Source organism: Geotrypetes seraphini, chromosome 2 (assembly GCF_902459505.1).
Source record: "Geotrypetes seraphini chromosome 2, aGeoSer1.1, whole genome shotgun sequence".
In the NCBI taxonomy this organism is placed as follows: domain Eukaryota; kingdom Metazoa; phylum Chordata; class Amphibia; order Gymnophiona; family Dermophiidae; genus Geotrypetes; species Geotrypetes seraphini.
The window spans coordinates 158,685,510-158,698,067 of NC_047085.1; the positions used below are offsets into that span (position 1 = coordinate 158,685,510).

General features: G+C 42.2%; 1 protein-coding gene across 6 annotated transcripts in view; it reads left to right on the forward strand.

Moving 5' to 3' along the window:
- CEP192 (centrosomal protein 192) overlaps window positions 1-12,558 on the forward strand; it is a 402,896-nt gene that overhangs the window by 75,283 nt on the left and 315,055 nt on the right. For all 6 annotated transcript variants that reach the window (XM_033934141.1, XM_033934142.1, XM_033934138.1 and 3 more), the window contains 2 exons: window positions 6,565-6,698; window positions 9,276-9,513. In XM_033934141.1, the coding sequence (XP_033790032.1) occupies window positions 6,565-6,698; window positions 9,276-9,513 (372 nt within the window). The remainder of the gene's footprint in view (window positions 1-6,564; window positions 6,699-9,275; window positions 9,514-12,558) is intronic.

Consider the following 12,558-nt stretch of genomic DNA (forward strand, 5'->3'; position numbering starts at 1 on the left):
CCACTCCCATCCCACCAATCCCCCAAACTCCCATGCTATAATGCACACTCTCCCCTCCCCCACATTGCATTACCCCCCATATAACACAAACCTAGAACCCTCAACTTCCTCCACCCTCCTCATCCCGAACCAGGTAGGATATACCCCCTACAAAACACTCTCCCATGGGGCAAGACTCAACAGTCCATTCCCTCGGGGGGGGGGGAGTCCAATGGCCCCCCGCCGAGACATAAAACTGGCAGCAGAAACAGGAAAAAAAAACAACAAGTACAGTCAGTCAGCTCTCAGGGGGAGCACTCGAGGAAGAAGCAGTGGCCCGAAGAGGGGGTCCACCCCCTCGGCCGCCCCTCCCGCTTCGGGATCCATTTTCCACTCTTTGCCAGCGGGAGGAGGCAGGACGCCCACCCTGGCCAGGCACCACACCTCCCGCCGGAACAGCCTCCTCAGGGATCTCAATCCCCGCTTGTTGCAACAGCCCACGAGCCTCTCGAACAGTGGAAACTCTGGTGTGGACTCCGTTGATGGTAATAACAACTCCAAAAGGATAAGTCCAACGATAGCGCAAATTGCTGCGCTGCAAAGCCTTGGTCACTTCTCTGAACGCCCGCCGTTTCTGGAGCGTGCCAGCAGCTAGGTCCTGGTAAAACTCCAGCCGGTGACCCTCCCAGGTGACCGTGCCCGTGCCCATCTCCCGGGCTCTGCGGAAGATCCTCTCTTTAAGGACAAAGCTCTGAAGACACAACACTATATCTTTTGGTTGATCCAGTGTCCGGGGTCCCAGCGCGCGATGAGCCCGCTCCAGTCCTGGCTCCAGGGTGTCATCTTGCAGGAGCCACCTAATCAGCTTGATAGTAGTAGCACGAACATCCTTAAACTCAGGCAGGTCTGGTAGGCCCCACACCCTCAGATTATTACGCCGGGTGCGGTTCTCCAGGTCCTCGACCTTATCCAGAAGAAGTTGGTAATCCGCAGACACCGTCTCCAGTGATCTCTGCATTCCGGTTACACTGTCCTCACAGCTATCCATGCGCATCTCCACCACCTCGACCCTCGTGCCCACCTCCACCAGGTCAGTGCGCAACTCCTGCACCGCCTCCCGAACCTGCACCGCCACCGCAGAGATTTCAGATTTTACCTCTGCAATCCATCGCTGCATATCCGCTTTAGTAAGCGGGTCCATCGATGTACTCTCCTGCACCGGGTCCACGATCATGTCAGCCAGAGCCGCTAGGGTCCCGCTCAATTTCGCCGCCTCCCCGCTGCACGGCTCAGGGCCCATGCTGCCACGTGCAGCCCGGCTCAGCGCCTGTTCCATCGTGCGCTGGCCGGGTTTGTCGCCGGGCAACTTTTTTCGCGTTGCCATAGTGTTCACAGTGGCTTCGCACACCTCACCAGCCCCCGGGGACGAAAAATTTGCGCCGTTTACACACCGAAATGATAGTTATTTCGCCGGCCCGAACGGAGCTCTCAGTTCAAGCTCCCATCCGTGGCGATGACGTCACTTCCTCAGCCATATCATTTTCCTAACATAAAATATCTTACATAATCTATTAAGCTCATTTTCCAATATCAATTTATATCTATAATCTTCTAATAAATTATTTATATAATTCCTTCAAAATTAATCTAAATCTTAAGTAATATTTTAAGTTAAGTTTTTAAGATTTTAAGCCATTTTATTTCTTTCTCATGTATTCATTCTTATTCTTCTCCAATATTTTATCTGAGAAAACCTTTAATTTATTAAAATTATTCTTGTATCCACCCGAAATGATTTATTAAAATTATGTATTTTAATATATCCCTCTGAAAATTAATAATAAATCATTCTATATCAATTTTACTTTTCTGTAGAGAATTCATTAATTAGCTTTACATATGCTCATTAATATCTATTCAAACAATTAACCTTCCAACAAGTTATATATATGTAAATATTATGATTAAATTTGTATTCAAAGATCAAAATTAATAATTAGCCTTTTGCCTTAGAAATCTTCCCTCTGTGAAGCTTTGTATTCTAATATAAAGGGAAATCTTTCAGTACATTTAATCAATAATAAACATGGTTTTTCCTGTTGCATAGAGCACTCTGGACCCCTGTTCGTTTACAAAAATTGGATTGCTCTAAGTCTAATAGATGTTGGCATTGTCATCTCGAAGCTGGAACTTTAGATCACAGTTCTTCAACTGCCGGTCCGCGGACCGGTGGTGGTCCGCAGAAAATTTCTGCCGGTCCGCGCAGGGCCGGTGAGATCAAGTCAGCAGTTAAATTTCCTGCCGACTGCGGTTCCTGCTGACTAATGTTCCTCCCAGGCGATCAAGATAGGCTGCCAACGTCGGGGCCTTCCCTCTCTGAGTCTCGCCTGTTCGGAAACAGGAAGTTGAAACAAAATAGGCGGGACTCAGAGAGTGAAGGTCCCAACGTCGGCAGCGTGTCTTGATCACCGCCCCTGCCGAGTTGCTGAAGAGGGCCGCGGGGAAGTTGCGATTAGAACGGAGAGAGCTGCAGATTCAGGTGCAGGTGGTGGGAGATGGTCAGCGTGTGCGAACAAGATCCTGGGGAGCCTTCACAGTGGCTGTCTCCCCTCCCACCAGCTCTCCTATTTGCCAGGGCAGTGATTTACCGGCAACTTCCTGCAGGCAAGTACTGAGAGCTGCTGGAAGGGGAGGAAGCCACTGTAGGAGGCTGGGAAGGTGCTGGATAAAGGGAGAGCTGTTACTGGACTTGAAGGGAGTTAGGAGAGATGCTGCTGGGAGGGGAGGAGGGAAAGGGATGGGAAGAGAGTTAATGTTGGATAGAGGGAGGAGGGAAGGGAGAAGAAGGAGAGATGCTGCTGGGAGGGGAGGAGGGAAAGGGATGGGAAGAGAGTTAATGTTGGATAGAGGGAGGAGGGAAGGGAGAAGAAGGAGAGATGCTGCTGGGAGGGAAAGGGATGGGAAGAGAGTTAATGTTGGATAGAGGGAGGAGGGAAGGGAGAAGGAAAAAAAGGAAGGAGGTTAGAGAGAAAGAAAAAAGGAAGGAAACAGCTGGCAGGGAGATTACAGGAGGGGGGAAGGGGGTCAGGGTGGAATGGAGAGATCAAATGAGGGAAAGGGGAGAGAGAGCAATGAGAAAGTAGAGAGACATTGATGCTGGATAGGGGGTCAGCAAAGAAATGAGAGGGGGATAAAGATGCTAGATCTGGTGTAGGAGAGATAAAAATGAAGAAGGCAGTGAAGCTGGAATGAATGATGTAAAAAGGAGAGAGGAGGATGGACAGGGAAGAGGGGCATAGAAAGAAGTCAGATACATATGGAAGGGGGAGAGGGCAGACATGGAACGGGCAGATGCTGGAAGGAAAAGAGTGAAAAGAAGATGAAAGCAGAAACCAGAGAAAACAAAAGGTAGAAAAAAATAATTTTATTTCTATTTTGTCATTAGAATATATCAGATTTGAAATATATATCCTGCTAGAGACATAACTGGGGACAGCAGTATTCTGTTAGCATGATATTTCTATGTAGCATTCTATAATAACTTGGCTTGTTCAGTTTTCTTGATAGTAGAGGGGATATATGTGAAGGGGAGGGGAGACAGGGGTTTTGTTGGTCTGTGCTCTGTATATTTGTATTTATAAAATCACAGTTGTTCAGAATATTGTTTCTTTTTATACTTTAATAAAATATGTTCAATATAAAATCATAATTGTGGCTTGTGCAGATGGGATCAGATGGTTTGCGGGGACCGAGCTCACGGAGATGGAGCGTAAACGGGGTTTTTAAATTTTAGTCCTAGTAGTTTGCCGGTCCACAAAATAATTATTTTATTTCTGCCGGTCCACGGGTGTAAAAAGGTTGAAGAACACTGCTTTAGGTCATTTATTGTTTTATTGTCCATTCATTAAGGCTTTTTAGCAGTCTATTTGGGATCAAATAAATTGCTTGTTAGAAAATCATGTAGCATTGTCATATCTATGAGAGCTAAATGTCAAATATCTGCTAATAATAACAAGCTTTGATGATATTGACAGGAGTTGCCATCCAACAAATAACATAATTGGAAGGATTGTAAAAGACTGAATTATTGTTTCTGGTGGAATTCAGTTTGTCACGTGTATAAAATGGAAAGAGTGTTGGCAGTTCGAAAAGGTTACTATAATAAATTTAAGGATGTGTGGGGACCATTATTAAATTATTATAATGAATAATTTACACTTTTCCCAATTTTAATACACATGTGAATTTGGGTGTGTGTATGGGGGGGGTCTTGGTTTTCCACTAATAATATATATATGAATGACATAAGATATTATTTTCATGTGGTATATTTTAGTTGTATATGAATTTGGGAGGGGGGGTGGGGATTAAATCTTCTTGTTGTATGATATTGTAGATTTTCAAGTGATGTACTATAATTGTTTGATATTTACTGTACACTTGATGTAAGTTATAAAATGAATAAAGAAATAAAAAAATACATTTAATCAATTAATTAAATAGAATGAATAAAGAAATTAAACAAAATACATTTAATCAATTAATTAAATAGAATGAATAAAGAAATTAAACAAAATACATTTAATCAATTAATTAAATAGAATGAATAAAGAAATTTAAAAAAAATACATTTAATCAATTAATTAAATAGAATGAAATGTATATCAAGACTTCTTTGGCTTGGTCCAAAACTAGATCACCTTCCCACCTCCATTCCACTACCCTCTGGCTCCTCTCTGCAGCTTGAGTTCTCGAGCAAGGTCTTGGGCATCATCATTGATTCCACATTGTCCTTCAATGACCACCTCCAATCCTTGGTAAAAAAAAAAATGCTTTTTCAGCCTTCACATGCTGAGGAAAGTTAGATCCTGCTTCCATCAAAAACATTTTACCCTCCTTGTCCAATCCATCATCCTCTCCAGATTGGACTATTGCAACTCTATCTACTTAAGCCTAACTAAGAAAAACCTCCACAGACTCCAACGGATTCAGAATGCCGCGGCCAAGCTCATCTTCGCTAAAAGTAAATTTGACCATGTCTCCCCGCTCCTGGCCAAGCTCCACTGGCTTCCGATAATCGCCAGGGTCCACTATAAATGCGCCTGTTTAACTTTCAAAATCCTATATGGTATCCTCCCTCCCTTTATCCCTCTTTCTTGGAATTCCTCAAACCCTAATACCACCAGATCCTCCCACAAATTAAAACTATCCTTCCCCTCGCTAAAAGGCATTTCCCACACAGGAAAGCTAGGGACCTGCCTCCACTTCAAAATCACTGAGCTCTGGAACAACCTTACCTCCCCTCTTCGGAACTTGAGCTCTCTCTCCAAGTTTTCCGCAAACATCTGAAAACCTGGCTTTTCTCAAAAAATGTAAGTCTCCCTCCAACTTAGGAATCAAGGAAACTCTTATCTTGGCATCCCAAGTCCTCTAAATTTTCTTCACACTTCTACCTCTAACCCTCTGTTGTAGTTCCTTCCTATTTCTCCTACTGTAAACTGCGTCGAGCTCTACGAACGTGGAGATGATGCAGTATACAAACCTAAGGATTAGATTAGATTAGATCAAATTCATCCATTACTATATAGATCCAAACATACATTACATAAGCGAAATATCAAAAGGAAATAGATTAATATTTAAACCAAAGTAAATGTGGTATCATATCCAAATCAGCGCATACAACTTCAGCATACAAGAATACGGCGCAGCATTGCAGGGGTTAGAAGGTCATGACAGCACACGGGATTTAAACTACAACATTCTTCCGATATGACCGAGAACTATATGCGAGCAGATGGCAGCTCTTTAGTCAACTTTCTAAACACTTCTCACAATATGTTTACAAAATGAACCTGGGTGTAGCTACATTCAATATTTTTACAAAGAAGAAAAGTTGATGGGAATCGGTGGGTGGGGTGATATTTTTTGATATTTTATTAAATCATAATGTATAAAATAATATATGAATATTTTTGATGTATTAGGGATGGAAAGGGTGGTTAAATTTCATGATTTCCAGATGATATTACAGCAAATCAAGTGATGTTTTTACAATTTAAATGTTATTTCCTGTTACACTTGATGTAAGTTATAAAAACGAATACAAAATTTAAAACGGAAAAAAAGGAACATAACTATTCAGAATTTTTTTAAATTGCCTTAATTGATATGGAATTGAAAAACAGATTAAAAAAAACAACAATTTAAAAATAAATTTCAGATAAGCGTCTAATTGGTAGGTGCAATATAGATGTCTACACTTAGGCGCCTACCTGAAAAGTGAGTGTGATTAGGGACTGAGTTTGGGCATAGATTACTTTTGGTGCTGGTAGATGTTAATAGGCGCTGGTGAATTAGGCCAAGAAATCCATGGCCTAATATACTGCTGCCTAATCTGAGTTAGGCACTGCTAGGCGCAATTCTATAAATGACACCTAAATTTGGTGATAACTTAGGCCCATCTAGAGCAATGTGTATATCTAGAAAATGGCAGAATAATTTGCTTAGTGGGAAGATGTTAGGTGGCTTTTTTTTTTTTTTTTCCAAAATTTTTCTTAATCCTTGTCAATTGTGTTTTAATAGATGATGATCTGGATGATGAACAGCTGGAAACATATTTTAAGCAGTTGGTGCCACCAACAATGCAGCATGAAGATATCGAAGACGAAGAACTTCCAGAAGCTGAATTTCTGCTTTCTAGTCATGGATCAAATCAAGTATGTATAGTGAATCTAGGTACAACAGAATTGTGTGTTGGTTATGGATTTTGCTTTTTACATGGGGCGTGACTCGGTAAGATGCTGAATGGTTACTAGAGGTATTTGGAGCCGTGCAGATTGCAGTACATCTGACAGTTGTTATAACCACCACCTACCTCTGACGGCACAACAATGAATGAATGCACATGTTGCATGCAGACTGTGGGTATATAAGGTGGGATGCCAGATGTGTGGTGGAGGATCCAGTTGTTGAACATATCTATCAAAGTTGTCCCAAATGTGCTCGATTGGTTTAAGGTCTGGGGAATTTGGAGGCCAGTGAAGTAACTGGAAGTCTTGGTTGTGCTTTGTGAACCACTCATGAACAATTCTAGTGATATGACAAGCCGCATTGTCATATTGAAAGATCCCATTGGCCAAAGGGAAAATAGTCAACATGTATGGTTGTACTTAATGGCAAGGATGGAGAGATACCCCTTCCAGAAGTATCAAGGGACCCAGACATAATGCTGCCACCATCAACTTGTGCACGTCAAACAATGGTTGTTTGTTGTTGGTGATTTCATGCCTGATACGCCAACGTCCATATGTTTGATGGAGCTCAAAATGTGACTCATCAGAGCAGGCAGCTCTCTGCCAGTTGGTGCAGGTCTAATGTTGGTACTCCTGTGCAAATTGCAGCCATTTTTTTACGATGAACACTTGTGAGCATGGGTGCTGTCACCAGCCATCTGCTCTGGGTTTGCAACAGGGTTCGCTGGACACAGTTCTGGAAACCCACTGGTTCATTTGGATGGTGAATTGCTGTAAGGGGGCATGCCGATTAACTTTCACCAACCTGCGCAGCTGAAGTTCACCTCTTGCATTGATGGCTCATGCTGCCCCACAGTTATCAATTCAGGTTGTTGAAAAGGTTCCATTTGTCCACTCAGGGTACACATTAACCAAAGCAGCCTGTGAGCAGTTCACAAACTCCCCATTTCTGAAATGCTGCTGCCCTTGGCCCGGTAGCCGTTAATGCCTTTTTCAATGTCTAAGAAATCATGCTTTTTCCCCCATAACAGCCACGCCTTCTATATTAGCAACTTTCTGGCATCCCACCTTATATACCCACAGTCTGCATGCAACATGTGCATTCATTCATTGTTGTGCCGTCAGAGGTAGGTGGTGGTTATAATAATGTGACTCAATATTTAATATTATTTTCTGATTCTAGATCCTCTGTGTTCATCCCATGCTTTTTTGAACTCTGTCACCGTTTTCCTCTCCACCACCTCTCTCGGGAGCGCATTCCGTAAAATAGAATTTCCTAACATTGCTCTTGAATCTACCACCCCTCAACCTCAAATTATGTCCTCTGGTTTTACCATTTTTCATTCTCTGGAAAAGATTTTGTTCTACGTTAATACCCTTCAAGTATTTGAACGTCTGAATCATATCTCCCCTGTCCCTCCTTTCCTCTACGGTATACATATTCAGGACTTCCAGTCTCTCCTCATACATCTTCTGGCGCAAGCCTCCTATCATTTTCGTCGCCCTCCTCTGGACCGCTTCAAGTCTAGTTATGTCTTTCGCCAGATATGATCTCCAAAACTGAACACAATACTCCAAGTGGGGCCTCACCAATGACCTGTACAGGGGCATCAACACCTTCTTCCTTCTATTGGCTACACCTCTCTTTATACAGCCCAGCATCCTTCTGGCAGCAGCCACCGTCTTGTCACACTGTTTTTTCACCTTTAGATCTTCAGACACTATCACCCCAAGGTCCCTCTCCCCGTCCGTGCATATCAGTTTCTCAGCTCCCAGCATTTACGGTTCCTTCTGATTATTAATCCCCAAATGCATTACTCTGCATTTCTTTGCATTGAATTTTAGTTGCCAGGCATTAGACCATTCCTCTAACTTTGCAGATCCTTTGTCATATTTTCCACTCCCTCTTCGGTGTCTACTCTGTTACAAATCTTGGTTATCATCCGCAAAAAGGCAAACTTTTCCTTCTAACCCTTCAGCAATGTCACTCACAAACATATTGAACAGGATCGGCCCCAGCACCAAACCCTGAGGGACTCCACTACTTACCCTTCCTTCCTCCGAGTGACTTCCATTAACCACCACCCTCTAGTGTCTGTCCGACAGCCAGTTTTTAACCCAGCTAAACTTTACTGAGTGGCAAAAAAAAAACCCATCCTGATTTGAAGACTTTATTAGTGAGGGATAAATTTATAATCATATAATCTGATTTAGCTGAAAGTCAAAGAAATGGTCTGTTTAGAATGTTGATGAAATATATGAAGCTGTGGCTTTGAGAAAGGTAGGAGAGATGCTCGAGGGGAGGAAATAAGATGGAGCAATGTGGGACCCAGAGATGAAGGGGAAGGAGAGAGGGGATCAGTGTGAAACCCAGCCTCAGCTTAGACGTAGGCCACAGTGTTTTTGGCTATTTTCATTCTAAAACTGCCCTTGTTTTATACTCAAGTATATGGTATTTGTATTGCAGTATTAAAATAGTTTTTCATCTATCAGCTGTTTGCCTCAAAGAAGGAGTTTGAACTCAGTATTCATTTGTAACAGGTTTTCTTATTCGGTCTTGAAGAATTCAAGTCAAGTGAATGTTCTGATGATTTTAAAATAAATAAGAATGAAAAAGACATTATCGATATTTCTGCTGGAAAGAATGGTCCTGGCTTGGCTGATGCTTACTTATCACCTTCTCACACGTGCAGAAATGAGATCCAAGATACTTCAGATAAATGTCAATCTATCCCAGAACAAAAAGATTGTAGTATGGAACAAGATGAGAATGATAAAGGTATGTACTTGAGTAGTTGATGAAACTATTTAAGTGAAGTCCTCAGTTTGAATATCTGTAACAACTAAATGGTGGAGAGAAATAGACTTAATCACCTAATGCCATTTTATTTACTGTTTCTAAATGATGAAATTTATCACTAGCCATATACACGGATGACTTAATTTGAAACTTAATTACCATTCTTGTACAATCCCTCTTTTATTCCGGGACTAGTGGGTTAAATCCGTCTAACCGCCAGGACTTTGTAGGAAGCCTCAAATTCCAGAGACTTAAGCTCCACCCTTCGGCTCTGGCCTCTCGAGAATCCATTTTCCTTCCTACAAGCCAGGGTGTAGGAGCTTGTCTTTTCTGCTCGTGTTTAATTTTGTGTAATTTCAGTTTTTGCATTCGCGGTTTTCGCCCTCATGCTGCAGAGATTCCCTGCAGGGACAGCTCTGACTTTGGGAGATTGCAGACCTTTGGAAAAGTCTGTATCCAGGGGGTTGACTGCCTATAATTACACCCTCTGGACAGCCTGTACTTCAGATCGGGGCTCAGGGACTGGGTCGAGTATTGTCTGTGTGGCTCCGTGGAGGTGTGTCCAGAATCAGGGCCAGACTGCATTACTCTGCGTGGTGTGTCCGAGGGTGACGGAGGTACCCGGCCATGGATGTCTGACCAGTGGGGCAATCAGAAGACTTGAAGTCATAAGAACATAAGAATTGCCGCTGCTGGGTCAGACCAGTGGTCCATCATGCCCAGGAGTCCGCTCACGTGGCGGCCCCCAGGTCAAAGACCAGTGCTCTAAATGAGTCCAGCCTCACCTGCGTACGTTCCAGTTTAGCAGGAACTTGTCCAACTTTGTCTTAAATCCCTGGAGGGCGTTTTCCCCTATAACATACTCCGGAAGAGCATTCCAGTTTTCTACCACACTCTGGGTGAAAAGCTTCCTTACGTTTGTACAGAATCTATCCCCTTTCAACTTTAGAGAGTGCCCTCTCGTTCTCCTTACCTTGGAGAGGGTGAACAATTTGTCTTTATCTGCTAAGTCTATTCCCTTCAGTATTTTTGAATAAGAACATAAGAAGTTGCCTCCGCTGAGTCAGACCAGAGGTCCATCGCGCCCAGCAGGTCCATGACTTGTAAGGTGATCCTTTGTCTAAAACCTTTCAATCCCCTTTATCCTTCTATCTATACCCTTTCATAATCCTATCTCTACTTCTACCTAATGTTTCGATCATGTCCCCTCTGTCTCTTCTCTTCAAGGGAGAAGAGACCCACTTTCTCCAATCTCTCACTGTAGTCCAGCTTGTCTACTTCCTAAGGCAGAAGATCTTCCTGTAAGCTGTTTCAGCTCTTTGCAATGTTTTTCCAGTCAACACATGTCACAGTGAGTACAGGCTGACAAACTTGGTTTTTTCTTTTACATAGAGCTTTATGGACCCCTACACGTTTACATAGAATTGATAGCACTAAATCTAATAGATGCTGGCACTGTCATGTGGAAATTGGGACATTAGACCATCTTTTATTCTTTTGTCCATTCATCTTAACATTCTGGAAATCAATTTGGCCTCAAATTAATAGGATGTTAGAAAACCCGGTAGCCTTGACATATGATACTATATTATTTGGAACAACAATGAGAACAAAAAGTCAAATATCATCAAGTAATAACAAACTTTTATTTATTTTAACTGGAATAGCAATACAACAAATCACATTCAATTGGAAAAGACATGACAGGTTAAATTACACTTTCTGGTGGAATTCTGTTTGTCATATATATAAAATGGAGCTTACCATAGCAACACAAAAAGGATATATTAATAAATTTCAAAAGATTTGGAGACCATTAACAGATTTTTGTAATGAATGATTAACTTTTCCCAAGATAGAAATTTGATTAGAAGGGAATGGGGTGGGATTTTATTTTTGGTTTTTACACACTATATCAATGTTTGAATGAATTTACAATAAAGTTGTTTTTAAATATTATTGATTGAATGGGAGGGAGGGAGGGGGGATTACTACATTCAAAAGGAATTATATAAATTTAGATTTACTGCATAATATTATAAATTTTGTATAAAATTAATTTTCTAAAAAATGTTAAATTTGATGATAATAAGTGAGTTTATCAAGTGTATATATTTAAGTTTCTAATAAGTTTATTTGAAACACTTGTTGTAACAAAAGAAAATGAATAAAGATTATAAAAAAAAAAAAAAAAAAAAAAAGAATCAGTGATTTTGGGGAGTCTTCCAAAAAGGTGGTTTGGGGATGTTTCCCTGCTTGTCCTACCTCCCCACCCTTAACATACTAAAATCACTGTTTTTGAGGGCTTCTAGTGTTTTTCCCAGGCTATTTTTTGTGTAAAATTAGCCCACATGGCGACCATCTTAGATTTTCTTGATTTTGAATTAGTTATTTTTAGCACTTGCAAGCTTTGTTTTTTGCAAGAAAACCACTCGGATGGACTCCCAGGGCAGGATTTGATGGATTCATACCTTATTTGCGGTGGATGGTTGTTGGTTGCGTAGCTGTGTTCTACTTGCGCTGTTGCCTGTGAGGGGGGTGACAATTGCCCAGACCCTGTGCCTTCGACCTTTGAAGGGGGTCATCCTGCTTTTTCTGCCCTGGTACCCACGAAAATGGCATTGGGAGCCCTGGGGAGTGCGCATGCGACGCTACAGCGAAACATAAGTGTGCTTTTGGGAGAAAAATCTCACATGTCCTCAAAATATTCCAAAAAGGGTTCATAGGAGCCGGCTCCCACTCCAGAGGATGGGTCCCCCCCAACTTTATTAATATGATGCATCAGGTTTATTTGGCTAAGAAGTCTCTGCCTGTCACCCTTATACAGGTGTCTTTGCTGGCCGCCGAGACGCCTCCTGCTCTGGACTAGGGATTTTCTATTGCCTTCCTTCTGAGGTTTTGGTCAGTAAGCCGGTCGTGCCTGCTGTTTCTTACGCTGGGGGCACCACGGCTGCTGTGGAGATGTGGCAGACTTGGTAGATCTCCATGATCAGGATCCAAGTGGAGCCCTGGATCTGGGGAAGG